The sequence below is a fragment of the Saccopteryx leptura genome, chromosome 6 (assembly GCF_036850995.1).
Source record: "Saccopteryx leptura isolate mSacLep1 chromosome 6, mSacLep1_pri_phased_curated, whole genome shotgun sequence".
Taxonomy (NCBI): domain Eukaryota; kingdom Metazoa; phylum Chordata; class Mammalia; order Chiroptera; family Emballonuridae; genus Saccopteryx; species Saccopteryx leptura.
In genome coordinates, this window is record NC_089508.1 from 60,804,006 (window position 1) to 60,823,496 (window position 19,491).

The window sequence follows — 19,491 nt, forward strand, 5'->3', positions numbered from 1 at the left end:
AACTGAGCTATCTTCAGCATCTGGGATGATGCTCGGACCAGTCGAGCCACTCACTGTGAGAGGAGAAGAGAGGGAGGGCGAGAGAAGCAGATGGTCTCTTCTCTCGTGTGCCCTGACCAGGGATTGAACCTGGGACGTTTGCATGCCAGGCTGACACTCTATCTACTGAGCCAATTGGCCAAGGCCACCAGGGCTCTGATTTTTTAATGTGAACTCACATTGGGTGTTTTAAACTCTAGGTAGAAAAAAATAAACTCCTTCCTGCTATAAAAATGTACAATAAGTCTAGTTTTTTAGGTTCTGTTTGGCCTGCCTGCGAGAGGCATTCACCTGAGGGAAGGCAGTAGGAATGGAGGCTGCGATCCTGGATTCTCTAGGAAGAGCCCTCTATGACAGCGCCCCCGGTTCAGACAGTGCTGCAGGTCCTCCCTCGAGCACCAAGACAGCGCCAAGGCAGCTGTAGCGGGGGGGTGGGGAGGTTGGTGGGGTGGGGTGCGTGCGTGTTCACAGGAGACTGTTGGAAAAGCAAGCCCGTGGTCCATGCCCCAGTGCAGTTGGGAGATTACAGTTGTTAGTTATCAGGCATGGTTACCTGTAATTCTTCCAATCTTGTGCTTTCCGCCGATATAGCTGCCAGCAAATCCTGAGACGTGTGCACCCAGGCTGTACCCAATTAGATGAACATTGCTTCGAGAAAATTGAACAGACTCCTGCAAGACAGCAGGAAGATGGTTGCAGGAAGAGAAAAGCTGCTGCCCGTGTGGGTCTAGCTTGTTCAGGCTTCACCCTGCTTTTTGCACCTGATGGCAAAGGAGGTGCTTCCTTCACACTCCAGACCTAAACTGGTTTCTCACCTGCTGGCCTCTGGCCTCTAGCCTTTCAGGCTCAGCACCCTGGGGCCCTGCCTGGTCATGCTGCCTCCAAGTGATCCCATTCATCTATGTAGGGTTTGGTGGCTTACAAGGTGTGTTTAGTTCCCTTAGCACATCCAAAGGGTGAGTATAGAAGGAATAGTGGGTGGGGTGGGGGGAGAAGATGATTCTACAAACTAGGGGTGCACACGAGGCAGTGGAGAGAGCCCTGGGCCCGGTCTTGGCCCTGGCCTTCCCATTCCTGCCAGCTTAGCAGAAGTGGTTCTCTCTGGGTTGCTGTCGGGGACCAGCTTGATTTGCTTGGTCTTAGCAGAAGGGAGAGAAGGGACAGGAAGGGAGACCTTACCTCTAGCCACCGGAGAAGAGCTGCAACCTCCTGGCCCACAAAGCGGGTGTTGCGGACGGCAATGACATAGTGGTTTTGGGCCAGAGTGAGCCAGTCTGCCAGCGCCACATTCACCGGCTGCGCCACCTGCGACCTCAGTGCGGCCACCATCTTCCAGATCCAGCTTTCCAGCAAGCCGTCCACCTGAGGGTGGGCCCACAGCACGGTCAGCCTCACCGGGAGGGCACAGAGGGAGCATTGCACCGGCTTCCTCTCTCTCCCCGTTCACTTCTGTTTCTTCTCCAATTCTTGGCTAATCCTGGGGCTTTCTCTTCAAGAGAAAGGGCTTCACAAGGGGTTCCCCGACCTCAGCACTGGTATCATTTGGGATAGATACTTTTTGTTGTGGGGCTGTCTCGTGCATTGTAGGAGGCCCAGCAGCCTTTCTAGCCCCCAGCTGTGAGATGCCAGCAGCACCCCCTGCCCTCAGTTATAAAAACCAAAAACATTCTCGACTTTGCCATGTGTTTGTTGAGGGCTATCACCCCCAGCCCTCAACTGAGAACCATTTCTTTTTTTTTTTTTTTTTTAAATTATTTTATTTTATTTATTTATTTTTAGAGAGGAGAGAGACAGAGAGGGAGAGAGAGAGAGAAGGGGGGAGGAGCTGGAAGCATCAACTCCCATATGTGCCTTGACCAGGCAAGCCCAGGGTTTTGAACCGGCGACCTCAGCATTTCCAGGTCGAAGCTTTATCCACTGTGCCACACAGGTCAGGCAAGAACCATTTCTTACCATGTCCCCTATTTGGGACTTTCCAAGCCTTAAAACAATGGAAACATCTGTGTAAATCAGGTCCTGAAAGCTGACCCCTGCTTTGAGGGTCGGCGCCCCCTCCAGCTCCTCCGGAGGCTGCTCCACCGCCCTGACCCCACGGCATCCCTCCCCTCTCCCTCACTGCACTCTGCTTGCTATAGAGAGACTAGCAGCATGAGCCACAACACAGTAGGAGCTCAATAAATGTTTGGGGGAAATTGTTCTATGTATGTACCTTGTTTGAGAGCCTATTTGCAGGGCACTGCTGACAGGTTCACATTATGCTATGTCTTAAGGGATAAACAAGAGTTCTCCTAGAAGAATAAGGGAGGGCAGGTGAATGTGGTGGTGGTTGAAGGGGTGGTCTAGGGCACTCCAGGCAGAAGGAAGAGCATGTGCAGAGGCTCAGAATCACCAAGGGACAGTGTGGGACATCTGGGGAGAGGAGAAAAAGCAGGCTGGCTGAAGACGAGGCCACAGAGGGGAAGAGCAAAGCTGATGGCTTAACATGTCATCCAGTGTAATTCCGTTCATTTAACAAATGTTTCCCCAGGGCCTTCTATGTGGATGTAGCATCTTGGCTTCAAATCCAGATCCTCCCAACTGTTTGCTGAGTGACCTTGGGCAAGTTATTCAACATTTCTGTGTCCCAGTTTCTTCATCTGGAAAATGGGGATAATAATAATGCCTTTCTTTCAGGATCGTTGCAAGATGAAATCAAGCACTAGATGCAAAGCACTAAGAACAGTGCCTGAAACATAATAAGCACTCAATAAATGTTAGTTATTGCTGCTGCTGCTGTTGTTGTTATTATTACCCGTAATGGCAGATGTATTACTATCTGGACAAGAGTTTGAGACTGAAGAGCTCATTCTGGTAAGAGGACCCTGCTACTTCGTGTTGCATTTATAAACAAGATATTTATTCAGTCCTTGTTTCAGTTAACAAGAATTTTTGGAGCGTCTAATATATAATGAATACTATCCTGCAGGAGGAGAGGGAAAGAATAAAGCAGGTCGAGAGGAGAGAAGTCACATGGTCCGTGGAAGAAACTCTAAGCAATTCTGGAGGCAGGGAGAGATGAGGAGGAGGCAGGTGAGGTGAGGGGAATGTGAGGGGAGGCAGGGGGAGGCAGGGAGAGTGAGGAGAGGCAGAGAGAATGCGGGCAAAGCAGGATGTGGGAAGAAAAGCAGAGAGAGTGGGGATTGCATGTGAAGAGCCTACCACCAGTAGGGCCTCCATATATTTTAGATCCCTTCTCTAGGGGCAGAAAAACTCCCTACCACCTTCACTGCCAAACCACATTTCTCTGGAGTGGGACCCCTTTGAATCCGGTGGTGACGTTGCTAGCAGCTGCAGGAGCCTCTGTGCTATCCTGGGATGGCCATAGAAGGAACCACCTTTGTGGCTACCCCCCATGGTATCATGTGTCTTCCTGCTATCCCACAGGGCCAGGCATGGGGACTGCTCATGTCAGGTTGTGAATCTGCATAGAGCAGGCTCTTGGAGAAAGCATGCTGAAAGCGTGGTGTGTGGGTATCTGTTTTCTAAGGGAGACTAGATGAGGGTTTCAGGAGCATTTCCAATTAGATGGCAGGAAGGGTTTCCAGGTCATGGAATAGATCCTAAATCCTAAAAGTTTTATCTTGTGGATTTAACTTCAAATTGTGGGTGGGCTGGTACCCAGGGAGTCAGAATTTCCTCTTGGAGACAAGGCCTCACTTAGTTTGACTTCAGTTATTGCCCACAGCATCCTCTCTTCCTATCTTCCACAGTAATAGAATTTTTAGCATCTCTAAAAGGCCATACTTTCTCAGTCACCTTTCCTTTTAGATATGACCATGAAATGTGATTGGAAGCATTTCACAGATGCGTCTGGGAAGCTAACATAAAAAACAAAAAACAAAAACCACCCCCCCCCTTTACTCTTATACCAAAGCCATTGAATTGTACACTTTAAATGGATAAATAATATGGTTTGTGAATTATATTTCAATAAAGTTGTTGTTAAAAAAGCCTGCTCTTTGACTCCGTTGTATACACCCTTTACTACCTGGAATAAAGATGTGATGGCTAGTGCTCTAGCAGCCATCTTGGACTATGAGGACGAGAGCCACATTTAAGCATGGTAGAGTAGTAAGCTGGAAATAAACTGGGTCCTTGAGGACATTATTGACCAAAGCCATTTATCCAGTTTTGGATTACATATCACTGGATTGTTGTATAAAATGGAAACAAACATATCTGAACCACTGCCAATGGGTTTCTGTTATTTGCAACTGAATTTAATCCTGACAGTTACAACAACAGTTCATTGGGAGATTATGCCTTTCGACTTCCTGCCTCCTCTTGTGAGATGTGCAGCTCCACCTGAGTGGACTGCAGTCCCTGAGGACCCTCACGTGCTGTGCGACTTCTCTGAGTTATATTTTATTATCGGAAATGTGGAGATAATTATGCTTTCCTCTCCCTCCTTGCTCATGGAATTGCGATAATCAATGAGATAATGTGTGGGGAAGTGCTTGGAAAATTAGAATGTGTTTTACAAATATTATTCATGAAGTTATCACTAGCTCCCTATCTTTTATTAAAATTGAACACACTAGGAAGAAAAAAAGAAAAAGAAAACGTAAAAGCAGAGAGAAAAAAGACATGTCAGCATTTCCTACCGACCACCCGTGGATTATCATCACCAGCGGCAGAGAGGAGTTGAAGCCGCACTTCTGTAACGTGTCTGGGTGATGGAGCTGAATCTGACAGCCCTCGTCCGTTTCCCCTTCAAAGAGCAGGAATCTGGTTTTCGTCTCCTGCAGCAGTTTCTTTCTTTCATCAGCTCGAGATCTTCTTCCAGGTGGCTCTGGAAGGTAAGATTGGAGACAGTGCTTAACCTGGCAGCTGCTCCACCTCTGCCAGCTCTGGGACAACCCAGAGGTTTTGAAAAACACCAGCCAGTTGGGTTCCTGTGAGGGGCTGGAGATAGTCATGACATATAGCTTTGGGAAACCTCAAAGATCATATCCAGGAGCACGGCCATTTTTCTCCTAGAAGGTGATGAAGGGCGACAGAGGAGGACCCCACACAGAGGTGGAGGGGGCCATCCTCCATCCTGCCGGCCCGGTGACTATAGGACCAGCCAGTCAGAAACTAGAGCAACTCTAGGACAGTAGGAATATGGGAGAGACAATAGGAGCAGAGGCTCAGGGAGGACAAGGGTTTCACCCAAAAGCACACCACTGCTAATAGTGGTAAAGTTAGGGTTCGGACCCACGTCTCTCTGACTTCAATTCCCTTATGCTAAGGGAGGCAGTGACTAGAGCATGTGACTTCAATATCCTTATGCCAAGGAGACAGTGACTAGAGCATATTATTTAGATAACACTATGCAGTCTCTTATGTCCCATGCTTAGGGATTTGTCCTGTTGTCACTTGCAGACACATTATATCACGTAGCCTGGCATGGACCAAGTAGGGCTGGTAGGAGAGGATCATAAAGGGAGTGGCAAATTTTGCTTGATGGGGGCGTGGCATTCAGGAGAACTTTAAAGGGAAAGTAGTGCCGATCCTGGTCTTGAAGGATGAATGAGGGCTTCTGTGTAGGTGTGGGTGATTATTGGGCAGTGGGAGGGAGTAGGGCTTTCCAGGCTGAGGGGACAGCTGAGTAAGGGCTCAGAGGCATGGGATCTTGTGGGCACAAGGAGGCAGGAGACAAAGCTGAGCATCCAGAGGGTGGGGGGCCCTGGGATGCTGAGGTGTCTGGACTTTATATTCTATGATAGGCTGCTGCCAAAGAGTTTTCAGCAGAAAAGGATAAATGAATATCCATTTGGAATTTTTCAAAGACTGCAGGGTTGGGGGGAGGGAGAGAAAGATTGCTTTTAAGATTTCACTGTTTCTAGTTTTTCTGAAAGGCTTTCTAGCCTGTCTTTTGGGAGAGCCTTGCCCTGTCCCTGAACCACTTTAGCATGGGGGTGGGCAGTCACCCAACTCTGCGAGGCAGCCCAACAGCTACTTAGGGCATGGTGTCACCAAATACACACACCTCTGCGCAGGGGCTGGAGGAAGCTCGGGGAGATGGCATGTTTCCAGGGTCATGGCACCCCAAGATGGCTGACATCTTTTCTGCCAAGGTTAGGAATCAGGGCAACCGCCCTCTCTTCCAGCAGAGGGTGGGCTCTCCTATGGCTGAGGAGCAGACCCAGGCCATATAAGCAGTTTTTGTTTGTGAATTAAACTCAGTCCAATTACTAAGGACCCCGGTTGTTCTTTCTGAGTATAACATCCAGGCTTCTCAAATGCTAAGTCTCGGACTCTTGGTTTTAGGGGACAGCGGCAGGACTGAGAGATAGGAACTTACAAAGTGCCAGGGGAAGTTTTAATGAAACCAATTCTCCTATCCAAAGGTTATTAATTTGGAAGGTTATTAATTCTCAGCAGAAGGCAATGCTTTTTCACTAAGATGACAGATGAAATGCATCATGTTTTATTAAAAGGAGATGTGAGTGAGACTCTAAATAACTTCTCTGAGATAATGAGGGAGATTGCTGCTGCCTAGTTCGGCTTCCCTACGCTTAGGGGCTGTCTGAGCTTATCCTTGACCCTACAAACGTGCTCCCAGTCTGTGCTCCCTATTTCATGGCTTGCACTGCCCTCCCATAGTCTAAGTCAGAAGTCAGGGTGTCACCTTGAACTCTCGCTCCTGCCTGCCAATCAGTCCAAAGCTGTGGGTTCCCAAACATCCTTGGACCCCAGTGCCCTAGTTCCGGTGCACACTGTTTCTTGTTTGGTGTATTGCAACAGTCTATGTTTGGTCTCATCATCTGTCTTCTCACTGCTGCTCAAAGAGTCGTTCTAGAACAAAATGACTATTAGATCCTTTAGTGACTTTAAGCAGCCAAAACCCACTTAGGTGGTCACTTTGGAGGGACCACCTAAGTGAGAGTCCCTCCTTCCCAACTCCTCCCCTCTCTCTGTTCTCCTGCTATCCCAGACTGCCAGTAGCCCCCCCAAGTGCCATTTCACACCCCCATGCCTTCTCAATTTCACTTCCTCCTCCCTCTCTGCTGGTCCCCTCTGAACTCTGGTTCATCCATTAAAATGGTTCTTACATATCACCCCCTCCAGGAAGCCTTCTCATCTGCCAGAGATAATTACTTTCTCTTGCTGACCCTCCTAGATCTTATTATCCTTGTTGTGTGGCCTGGTAATTTTATTTGTTTGGGTTTGAGGTGTTTCCTCCACCAGGCTGTGAACCCTCGGAGGGCTGTGCTGGTAGATGCCCAGTGAATGCTTAGTGAGCAATGAGGTATCTGAGGAATCCAGGTCTCAGAGCATAGGCTGATATTTGATTGGTCATCCGTTTATGCATTGGTGCTAAATGTAACTAATTTTCTTTTGTTCAGTGGCTGAATAGCTATATCTTCCTTCATTTCAGGAAAGCTGAGTAGAATGCTAAGAAGACTATCTGAAAGTAAACGGGGATAGAAATAGTCCCTATCTCATGATTATAAGGATTAAATAAGAAGATATCTGTGAAGAGCTCAGAACAGTGCCTGGCACATAATTAGCAGCTATGTAGGGCTGTGTGGTTAAAGTTAGTACAGACGGGCACATCCAGCATCTTGCACTTTTGACCTGTGAAACCCTTTCTGTGAAAATTTATCCCAGTTCCTCCCACAGGACCAATTCTGCCTTGTGCTTATTTACTCTGCTTTAACAGGGAGAATAGAAATCAACTGATGGGCATGACATGGAAGAAAATGTTTGACTTTTAAGTTGTTCACAATAGTTCATGGTAGAAGAAATAAGAACCAAGAGAAAATAAAGACAGTAAAGCAACAGTACATGTTAATAGCTTAGCACCCTAACATGCACAGTATGTGATCCTATAAGAGTGTTGGAGATGGGCCACAGATTTTGTTCCAAGCTTCCTATTGGCCAAATCAAAAAGGGAAACAGGAGCAAGTTATAGGATTCATTGTGTCTAGTTGCTCACACACTTTCCTGGTCCCGAAGCCTGCGATAGTTCCCTTGTGGGTTGTTAAAAAAGTTCACCAAGTGAGGCAGTGGCCATTGTCTTCAACGTCATTCCTACAAAGGAACATATTTGATGTGGTTGATTCTGAGACTGGTTTGCAATCCTCAATGGAAGCAGTGGCCACAACGCCAACAACATTTAAGTCACAGTGAATATCTGCAAAGCTCTTCACTGTAATCTAGCAGTGGTCCCGTGACTGAGGGAGGCAGGGACTGCTTCAGGTCACATGTGGGGTGGAAGAGGTGGAGCGCTAGAGCCTGTGTGTCTGAACCTCCATGACAGTGTGGTTGTCCCCTTCACAGAACACTCGAACACTGGCTCATCCTCAGCTAAGCCATGGCTTCAAGGACCCACCACTGTCGCCCACACTCATACTTTTACTGACTCTCTCACCCAGGCTTTAGCCCGGCACTGGGCCTCTCTACCTGGGGAAATTTTGATGCTGCAAACTCAGTGAGACCGAACTGGATTAGTTTTCTTCCCTCCCTACTCATCCTTCTACCTTCTTTCTACATTTCCTATTGTGGTTTGTAACATCATCATTTGTCCATGTAATTTCTCAAGCTAGAAACCTTAGAGCTGTCCTGAGATGCTCTTTCTGTCCCCTTGGCAACCCACTAGGGTCATCAAATATTGAGGACTCAGACTCAGGATTATCTTCTCTGCCCTTGCTGCTGACCTAGTCTGGGACCTCATCTTATTGGGGTTTTTTTTTTGGTGTGTGTGTGTGTGTGTGTGTGTGTGTGTTGTGGTGGTGGTATTGTAGTAGCTTTTTAAATGTTTTATATTTAATGTGTTTAGTTATAGAATTAACACATGCTAATTGTATATATACAATCTGAAAAATGCCAAAGTGAATAAAGCATCTTACTGTTCAGAAGAAAACACAAGTAATATTTGGAATATTTCCTTCCAATCTTCTGTTATTCAAGATATTTGTTTCATGGATATTTGTTTGGAGTATCTATAATTGAGGTCATATTATATGAATGGTCTTATATCCCTCTCCACCTGTCATGATCATTTCTTCTTCATGATAATTTCTTCTAGCATTAAAATTCTTCAAAAACATGCTTTGGAAAAGTGCCAGAGTTCGCTTCCTTGTTCCATTATCGTTGGCCGCTTACCGGTAGGCTGTTTCCAGGCTTCTTTTTTCCTATCACAAGTGGTGCTCTGATGACCATTCTTATACATCAATATTTATTTGAATCTATGAGAATTTTCTTAGTATAGATTCCCCAAAGTAGAATCATTAGCTCCTTGGGTGTAATCTTATTTATCTCTCTTTTTATGTGTATCTATAGTATCTAAATGGATTCTCGGCACCTGTTAAGTTAGTATTTATCGAGTGCTTGCTCCATGCCAGGCACTTCTCTAACAGTCTTGTTTGTATGAACTCATTTCAGCCTCACAACAGCCCTGTGAGTGAGCTGCAACGAAACCTAAGGGTTCCATCAGTAGTGAGGAAATTTGCTTCTCCACTCATGCCTCCTGAAACCCTCATTTTTTCGTGTCTTTAGAAGACATCAAAACACGCCAATGAAAAGAATCTGGAAATATGGAAGGAGACTTGACTTGGGCTGGTGAACACACAATACAATGTACAGATGATGTATTATAGAATTGTACACCTGAAACTCATATACTTTTATTAACCAGTGTCACAAAAATAAATTTAAATTTAAAAGAATCTGGGGACCAGGTGGTGGTTGCGTAGGGAGAATATTAACTAAGGTAAGTGGTCAAATCAAGGGAGTCAGCCCCTGTCACCTGGAAAGTGAGGCTGGGGGTTCCCTCTGCACAACAGCAAGATCCTGAGTCCACGAAGCTTCCTCCAATTAGTCAAAAGATGCTGGGTGCAGCCATTACAGTTCTAATATTAGATTCCTTGCAGCAATGATTTCTCTATTCTGTTGTCAGCCCTCAGGTTAGAAGGGTTCTAATATTTCATACAAGAACAAATGATTTCATTTTCTTTGGGGTAAGAACATCATTAGGCGGGTAACTGCAGGCCATGACTGAGCTGGCATGGGAGAGAACCAAAGTAGAAAGCTCTGGAAGGAGCCACGACCCATCTTCTGCCCGTGATGCCTGGGCTGGGTGTTTCTGCTCAGTTCAACGTTTGTCAAGCCTCTCCCGTGTACTGGCTGGGTTTGGGGACACAAGTGCATATGATAGCAGCTGCAGGTGTTAAAGGCCCCTCACAGAATTGTTTGTCAAACAATTTCACATTCATGATATAAACTGCTAATGTGTGAGGGTGTGTGTGTGTGTGTGTGTGTGTGTGTGTGTGTGATTTCCTTTTGTTAACCCGAACTAGTGAAAATATTCCCAGACCTGGGACTAGTGGGGGAGGCCCTCTGGAAGACCATAATTTCGTGATTACCCTAAAACCCCTCCAAGCCACGTCCTCTGCTCACGGTGGAACAACCTGAGATAAATACTGCCATAGCTCTGTCCTCGGTTGCTGTGGTCAGGCCCGTGGTTTGTATACGGGCAACACAGACTTCAGAATTTCAAGGACTACTCATTCATTCTTTTTTCTACCAACACTTTCTGAGTACCTACTCAGTGCCAGGCATTCTTCCACAAATGGAACTTGCCTTCAGCTAAATTGTTACTGCAGGTTTTTTTCCTTGTTCTTTTAAAAATGTAACTGATCCACAATAGCAGAGTAACAGCAGAAAACAAAATGTTGAAAAAAACATACTCATATTCTCATCATCCTATAGGATTGGCTTTTTATTTTCCTCTGTTTCTTTTCTGTATCCAAAAGCAAATATATTTTCATGCAACTGTGCATATATAACTGCATTTTGCTTTTTTAATTTCACATTATGGAATAAAAATCTTTCTCTATTTCTAGTGTTTATATTCATTTTTATAGGCTGAGTAATATTCCACTGAGGAAATGCTTTGTAATTTATGATTCTACTTCCCTCTCTGGGACAAGCTGTATGTTTCCAATTTTTCTACCTTCATAAAAAGAGCTGCAGTGAACTTCATGCAGGATTTTTCCATTCAGAGAATTATTTCCATTAGGATGAATCTCCTGGTATGGAATTACTTGGCTAAATGGCAAGATTGTTTTGCTGACATGGGAGCTGAAGCAATCTTACAAGTAAGTCCCCCACAGGGTGTCAACCACCATTATTAGTGACCTGGAGGATCCATAAGGCCCAAACGTTCTCACTGAAGGTGATGATGGGTGCTAGGCGGCTGGTGGAACTGGTAAGGCTGGTTCAAGGGCTGTTTGTGTGACTATCACTTACTTTTTGCTAGTAACTCAGAATTTCTTATTTTCTTCAATCCTCATAATACCCTTATGAGTAGATTATCCCCAAAGGAAACTGGCTCTCAGAATAAACGTCTTGACCAAGGTCACAGGAAAGAATTGAGTTGAACCTCAGGGTAAGAGCGGCTCCTTTGCAGTCCAGAAGGTTACAGTCACCCCACTAAGTCAGACCCATAAACCTCTGTTGCCAGGTCTTTAGCACCCCACAGGAAGCTGACCACGAGGTCATGGAAATGGGTCTCTTCACAATTCCCATGGTCTACAGTGTGGCTGTATTGAATTGCATTTATGTGTTGACTTGGAAGAAAGCTCAGTGCCTGAAGTGAAGGCATGTTGCATGAGGCAAGCAGCCGAGCACGGTATTGTTTGGGTCTGCTGCATCTGGTGGCAGGGACAATGTGGCTTTAGACACTCAGAACTATTCCACTCATATTCAGCTGTTATTGGATTACACGTGATTGTGTGGTAGCAGCTCTCTGTGAGGTCCTAGTTTCTTGTTAACTCATCCTGGTTGACCTTGAGCAAGTCATTTAACTTTCTGGTCCTCAGTTTCTTCATCTGAAAAATGAGGAGTTTGGACCTACCGGATCTGAGCCCCCCACCGTGATACAGTGAGACACCCTCGGTTCGCTGGTTGAGCTGAACCAGGGTTCTAGACCTGGTTTTTCCTTCAAACCAGCTAGGCCTCAGTTTTTACCTCTGGAAAATCAAGAGGTGGGGAGGATATTCCAGGGTCCCTTTGGTTCTGAGATGTGCGAGTCCTAACATTGTCCTATCTCTGACTTTCAGTGAATAAAAGATGCCAGAGAGAAGTGTTTTTGAGGCCAGAATTAATCAGGCAAATAGAAAAGTGAGAGTCAGAGCAGCGGTGACCTGGGAACGCCTGGCTCTGTTCCAACAGGAATGCTGCCCTCCTGCTCTGGAATCAGAGCCTGGTGCTTAGCGAAGGTAAACACACGCAGCATGAGGAAAGCATCTGGCCAAGGAGCCCCAAGGTTACTCTTTAACTAAGGCAAGGTAAAGTGTATGTGGGGAAATGTGAGCTGATTACATGGAGTAAGCTCTCTAAGGGCAGGAGTTTGGGGGTTCCCTGACGAGGAAATATCCTGACCCACCAACACGTGGGCATCCTGAGGCTTTCCTATGTTGTGGCTCAGGGCTGAAAAGACAGATCATCGACCCCTCTTAAGCCTTCCATCTTTGACACTAAGGACCCACCATGATCCCATTCATTCATGTATTCATTTGTTCATTCCACTGCACATCTAGTGAGCACTTGCTATGTGGCAAGATTGTGCATAATACTGTGGGTACAACAGTAAATAAGAAAGACTGTGCTTTCAAGAAGTTCATGGCCATATAGTGGAGGCAAGTAAATAAATGATTATTGCACAGCTCAGTAAGTGCTTCAGCGGTTGAATCACAGTAGAGGTACCTGCCCAGCCAAAGGATGGCTGGTGTGAAGGCAGTAGAGTACTTCATTGGTGAGGAGTGTCACCAGTTCCCCAGATAATCTTGGAGATTCCAAATCAAAGGTTGGTCCTGGAAGGGAGGGGCTGTGGAATGTGGGAGGAAGATGAGTTCATGTGTGATCAATATGTGACCTCATGACTCATGGAGCTTATTTTCATTGCCGTAGCCTATTTTCCAGAGACCGTTGGTAACCTCATGTCCTTTGAGGCACCCCAGGTCCTGGTGTCTATAGCACCACTGTTTCCATTCTCTGTATGTTCATGTCCTGATGAAGAAATAAGAAGGGATTCAGTGTTGGCCCAAGGACAATAGCTGGCTAAAAAAAAAATCAAATCAGGACCAGAATCCCATTTCTCTGTCTTACTTCCCCCACATCTAGGTTTTGAGACTGCAAAACTTTCTGGGCATGCGCTTTGATCCTTGTCCCATTCTCCCTAAGATATTCTTTTAGACCCTGTGCTCCCTTCACTGCCTGTGTCTGGAGGCACTGTGTCTGCCCCTTTCAGACCGTGGACATGTACCACAATTTCTGGGCACCATGGGGAGCAATGGCAGAGGCAGAATAGTTTAGTGGAAAGGACACTGGCTCTGTATGTGATCTACCAACAACTAAGCAATAACTCTATCAGTTATTATCTGCGTGACCTTGGGGAGCTCACCTAACCTGGGAGCTTCAGCTTCTTTCTCTTAGCCTCAGTTTCCTCCTGCAAATATTAATATACATCTCATAGGGCCGTTGTGAGAACTGGATGGAATCTGGTGAGCTGTTTGGCCAGGAGCGTGGCATTCAATCCTTCACTTCTTTGTGCTTTTAGAACTTACCTAAGATCTCTTCCACTTCATGTCTTGTCCCAACATAGTTTCTACCAGATACTTTTTGGTACTTACCTACCAAGGTCTTTGCCAGTCTACTTAGTACCTTTCTGTGAATGCTGTATACCTCCTTCAGGCAGTACATCGCACATCTTGGCAAGAGCATTGTGTTTTTGTGCCAAAAAAGGAGGCTCCTCTTTTGGGTGAGGATTTCAGTCTCTCCTCTCTCATTTGTCCAGGCTCTTTGGACAGTAGAAGTCTGTTGACCTTATATGGTAGCTTTGGGGGCACGAGGCTGGGTCTCTGCCTTTACCAGCTGAGTGCTCCAGCCATGCCATCCAAATCAGGCATCTCCAGGAGCCAAACCAGGCTACAGGGCAATAGAGGAATGAATCTCTGATTGCAAAACACACCCAGCCAGGGTTCTGCCCTTATGCCACTGCTAAATGAATACTTCCCTTCCAGGATCCGTTATGATTTCCCTAATCTTCTATATTGGAGGACCATAATTCTCACATCATCATGTGCTTAAGATCCCCAGAGCAGCTGATTCAGTAGGTCTTGCAAAGCCTGAGACTCTGCATTACCCCAAGGTGGTAGATCATTCTGAGAATAACTTGCCTAATGGTTAAGAATATAAGTGTTAGATATTCCTGACAGACACAGATACAAAAATTCTCAACAAAATATTAACAAACCAAATTCAACAACACATTAAAAGGATCATACACTATGATCAAGTGAGATTTATACTGGGATGCAAAGATGGTTCAATATACACAGCTTGATCAATACACCACATGAATGAAAGACAAAGATCATATACAGGGTGAGGCAAAGGTAAGTTTACAGTTGTAGTGAAACATAGAGGTTATTCTTATTTATTAATCACTATATTATTTTCCATACTATCAACTGTAACCTACTTTTGCCCCACTTGGTATATGATCATTTCAATAGACACAGAAAATCATTTGACAAAATTCAATGTCTTTCATGATAAAAAAATTCTCAGCAAACTGGATATAGAAGGAATTTCCTCAATACAATAAAGGGTGTGTATGAGAAACCCAAAGCTAACTTCAAACTCAATGGCATAATGTTTTCCTTTATGAGATCAAGAACTAGACAAGGGGGCCCACTCTCTTCACTCTTATTCAACATAGCATTGGAAATTGTAGCAAGAGCATTAGACAAGAAAAAGAAATAAAAGGTACCCAAGTCAGAAAGGAGGCACCCAAGTCAGAAAGGAAGAAGTAAAATTATCTTTGTTAGCTGATGACATAATCTTATATACAGGAAATGCTAAAGATTCCACTAAAAAACTGTTAGACCTGACTCATGAATTCAATAAAATTTCAGGATACAAAATCAACATGTAAAAATTAGTTGCTTTTTTCTACACCAAACAATAAGCTATGTGAAAAAGAAAAAGAAAACAATCTAATTGTTTGCAGGAATATGCTATGAAAACATGGAAAGTTAGAATAACAACCAGACAGTGAGGCAGGTGCCCCAGGGTGAAAGCCCAGAGCAGACAAGAGTCCAGGGGCCTTTCTAACCTGTAGTGGAAACAGCAAAACAGCAGGATAAGATTCAGTAACAGAAATGTTTAGGCTCTCAGAACAGAGATTAGAACTCAGCATGTTCCTTGTCCTTTACTTCACCCCCTGAAAACTTCTTCTGTCTGTTTGCTTGAGTTATTTGTACTGGCTACTAAATATCTGAGTTAGGCTGGGGACGGAGCTTCAGTCCTTTGGTCTGCTGACTGGGGCTGTTGCCTCCCCTCGCCCCTCAGAGCATGTCATGTGGCCTCTGAGTAGTTCATTGTCACTGCGACAATTGTTCAATGCAATTCCTATCAAAATTTCAATGGTACTTTTCACAGAAATAGAGAGAATATCCTAAAATTCACATGGAACCACAAAAGACCCCAAATACTCAAAGCAAGCTTAAAAAAAACCTCCACAAAACAAAACTGGAGACATCACATGTTCTGATTTTTAAACTATATTACAAAGCTATAGCGATCAAAACAATATGATGTTGGCATAAAAAACATACCCTGACTGACCAGTGGAACAGGATAAGAACCCAGCAGTAAACCCATGCATATATGCTTTCATGGAGCTTAGCTCCAGGGGCCCTTGACTTCCGCTGTGAATGTCAGAGAGAGGGTCAAACTCCTTCCTGTGAGGACCCCAGTCACCTGAAAGAGTCAAGGTGATTTCACAGGGAACTTCCCAAGTAGGCAGCTTCCTCTAGGCAGGACTGGGTCTGGCAGTTGAAAAAGTGCTTGCAGCCACGGAGAGCCAACGTGTGAGGAATTCAATGAAAGGGAGGTAGCTTTGGGAGGGAGCTTGGGCTTAGCTTTGGGAGGGGTGCAGGGGCGAGAGAAAAGCGGTGTTGCTCCGTCCAGAACTTTCTGCCCAGGGCCTCTCGGGGCTGTCCAGAGACCGCTTCCCCAGCAGCCAGTTCATCTGAGCTGGCGCTCATGGAGTGCTGGGAGCAAGGATATTTGAGATGTGTCAAAAGTGACGAATGTGGAAAAGTGCCACTGGCATCTCTGGGAACTCACAGTTCGCGCTGGCAGCCGAGATGTGTCAGGCTCTTTGGAAGAAATTGAACTCTGGAGGAAACTGGCAAGTTTTAAAAATAGGCAGCTTCTGCTCGCCCTCCCAGATGTGGGTGGTCGTGAGGTGGGCTCAGTACGTGACAAAGAACCATGAGCTCAGTGAAGATGGGGCTGGGAGGTGCCAAGGCCGGAGGTTCTGGCAGAAGAAAGTGGCATTCGGAGAGACCAGCAGGAAGGAGCAGGAGCATATCGAAAGAGCAGTGGGCAAGCGGGGGCCTGTGGTTGGAGTTAGCAGAGCTCTCTGCCCACAGCACTGGGGCTGCAATCCTGGCCTATTAAGTGGTACCCGCCAGATCTGGGCACGGGCAGCAGCCAGAGCTGGTCGGAGGCTGGAGGTGAGCCCGGGCCTTGGCCCAGAGTGAGGCTGGAACAAGGCTCCAGTGTGTCTGGATTTGAAAACACCCCAGGGAATGTGTTACTAGAATTCAACATCTACCCTGAAGATAATGCATCCTCTCCGGAGGGTGCCTCAGTATTCTGTTTTCTGCATGGCCCTGCTTTGTATGTAGTGGTTCTGGTTTGCGGCTTCTGCAGGGGGATGGCTCACCTGGGAGACTTAGAAGCTGGAGATGAAAGAACCTAGGTGGTGGCCACTCTGGACCACAAACTAGCAGAAGAAGGAGGGTGGAATCACCCCACAAGGGGATGATAGCATAGGGCTAGTAAGGCCAGTTTTAGGTGTGTCAAAGAGTGGGAGGAGAGTGTGAGAAGAGCACTCCACTGGGGTTCTGGAGAAGAGAACTCCACTGGGGTTCTAGAGGTGGTGGTACAGGACCAGCTGGACCTCCCAGTCTGTCTTCTACAGAAGGGTGCATGGGTGCAGGGTGTCAGAGGTGGATGGAGAAGTTTGCTTCCGCTCTGCCTGCCCCTAAGTGCTCTCTAGAGAATACACAACTACACTCTCTTATGATCATTGTCCTTCTGCCACTTCCCCGCACAACTGCCACAGCCAGGAGAGAAAGAGCGAGGAGAGAGTTCATAGTCATTTTTGTTGTCGTCATCATCATCATCACTATCATCATCATCACTATCATCATCATCACTATCACCATCATCAATGCTTGGACTACTTATACAACCTGTTTAACCTGTCGAAGACTAAATTTATGTTCCCACCTCTTCCTGCATCCAGGTTTACTGTTTCTCAGTCTGCTCCCACGCCTCCCTTCTTCCAGGTCCTCGCTCACTGCCCGGAGTCATCACCCACTCCTCCCTCCTCTTTCTTCTCTTCCTTATCAGCAACTGCAACTCACTGAAGCAGTAACCAGCGTGACTGCTCTCTTCTGGGCAGGATCTGTTCTCCCCTCTCAATCCACACCCTCCCTATCCTGCCAAACACTCTGCTCCAGCCCGAGCCACTGGGAGGTTTCTGCCATCCTTCTCCTGCCTCCACGACTTTGTTCTTGCCGTTTTCTCTGCCCTCTTCCTACACCTCAGCCCTCTCCCTGGAAGCACAAGGATGTGTGTGTTTCATGAGGCTGCAAGAAATTTCTGATGACTGGTCAGACCAGAGGGTCTCTATGCGCTCCCAGGCCCCTGTGCACACCCTGAGGGAGGGGTTCTTTGTCTCCTTGCTGACTTTTCCGCTAGGCTCTAAGCCAGGGGTCCCCAAACTACGGCCCACGGGCTGCATGTGGCCCCCTGAGGCCATTTATCCGGCCCCCACCACACTTCCGGAAGGGGCACCTCTTTCATTGGTGGTCAGTGAGAGGAGCATAGTTCCCATTGAAATACTGGTCAGGTTGTTGATTTAAATTTACTTGTTCTTTATTTTAAATATTGTATTTGTTCCCGTTTTGTTTTTTTACTTTAAAATAAGATATGTACAGTGTGCATAGGGATTTGTTCATAGTTTTTTTTATAGTCCGGCCCTCCAATGGTCTGAGGGACAGTGAACTGGCCCCCTGTGTAAAAAGTTTGGGGACCTCTGCTCTAAGCTAAACATGGCTCATGCATCCCTGTGGTCCTGGCATCTAGCAGAAGGCTGGCACAGGGGTGGGTGTTTGCTTAATTCAGTAAAGAGGATCGGTTCGTTTTTCTGCTCTATCTAGGGAAAAGTTTGTCACAGTGAGCGAGTATCGAGGGGAAGCGAGTACACAGGCAGGGAGCTCACACAGCATCACTTCTAGTTTCCACAGTCCCCTTCTGGTGGCCACGAGCTGCTGGACCACTAACTCAGCAATACCTGCCTCCGTCTACTAGGAATGAGCTGGGGAAACAGCACTGATAGGAAGGACATTCCGGACATTCTTTGGAATCAGGGGTGGTCTTTTGTTTTGTACTGTCCCCAAAAACTCCTTTAGACCCCAAGCCAGTCTCTTTCCTCCCCTTCCTCTTCTGTGAGTCTTCATTTATTTCAAGTCTTACAATTCAGGTTTTAAGAATTGCCTTTCTGAAGCTGATTTTGATTCTGGCCTGTCTGTTGAGATATTAATAGGCATCATGGGGAAAAAAAAAGAGTTTTATGGTTGAATAAATTTAAAAATGTTCCCTTAAGGGACATTAATCAGGTTTCCTGATGGCCAAAGATGTTAGGATGCTTACTGTGTATTTAATGCCTACTTAGGGGCGATGAAGTGCAGTGTTCTCAAGCTCACTTACTTTGGGGTAGGCTTGCTCCACCACCTCCTGAATTCCTATTTGTGGCCAAGCCTCTCTGGGACTACTCCCATCGGGTGCACTTGAAGAAATCCTGTTTGAGGACAGTTTTTCGCTGTGTTGATATTCTGTAGAGTCAAACTGCCCATATCTCTGTGTGTCGGTGTCTTGAAGGTTGGTGCTGCTCCAACAAAGGCACGACCTTACGCGTGGGACACAGGCCTGGCACTTTCTAATTTTTATTTATTTATTCATTTTTTTAGAGAGAGGAGAGGGAGAGAGAGAGAGAGAGAGAGAGGAGAGAGAGAGAGAGAGAGGAGAGAGAGAGACAGAGAGACAGAGAGACAGAGAGAGACAGAGAGAGAGAAGGGGAGAGGAGCTGGAAGCATCAACTCCCATATGTGCCTTGACCAGGCAAGCCCAGGGTTTCGAACCGGCGACCTCAGCATTTCCAGGTCGACGCTTTATCCACTGCACCACCACAGATCAGGCCGTGGCCTGGCACTTTCAAAGGTACCAGGATCTTCCCCGATGTTTGGTACAGGTGGTGACGCAGAAAAGCGAGACTCACACAACATCCTGCTGCATCCTGATGGGTGGTATTCCCATCACCTGGTAATGACCACTTTC

General features: G+C 46.3%; 1 protein-coding gene across 1 annotated transcript in view; it reads right to left on the reverse strand.

Annotated features, from left to right (window-relative positions):
- The window catches only part of LIPC (lipase C, hepatic type), a 135,912-nt gene that overhangs the window by 26,172 nt on the left and 90,249 nt on the right, over nt 1-19,491 (reverse strand). The window contains exons 2-4 of the mRNA XM_066343238.1: nt 4,683-4,870; nt 1,219-1,401; nt 593-710 (exon numbers count right to left, since the gene is read on the reverse strand). Of these exons, the coding sequence (XP_066199335.1) occupies nt 593-710; nt 1,219-1,401; nt 4,683-4,870 (489 nt within the window). The remainder of the gene's footprint in view (nt 1-592; nt 711-1,218; nt 1,402-4,682; nt 4,871-19,491) is intronic.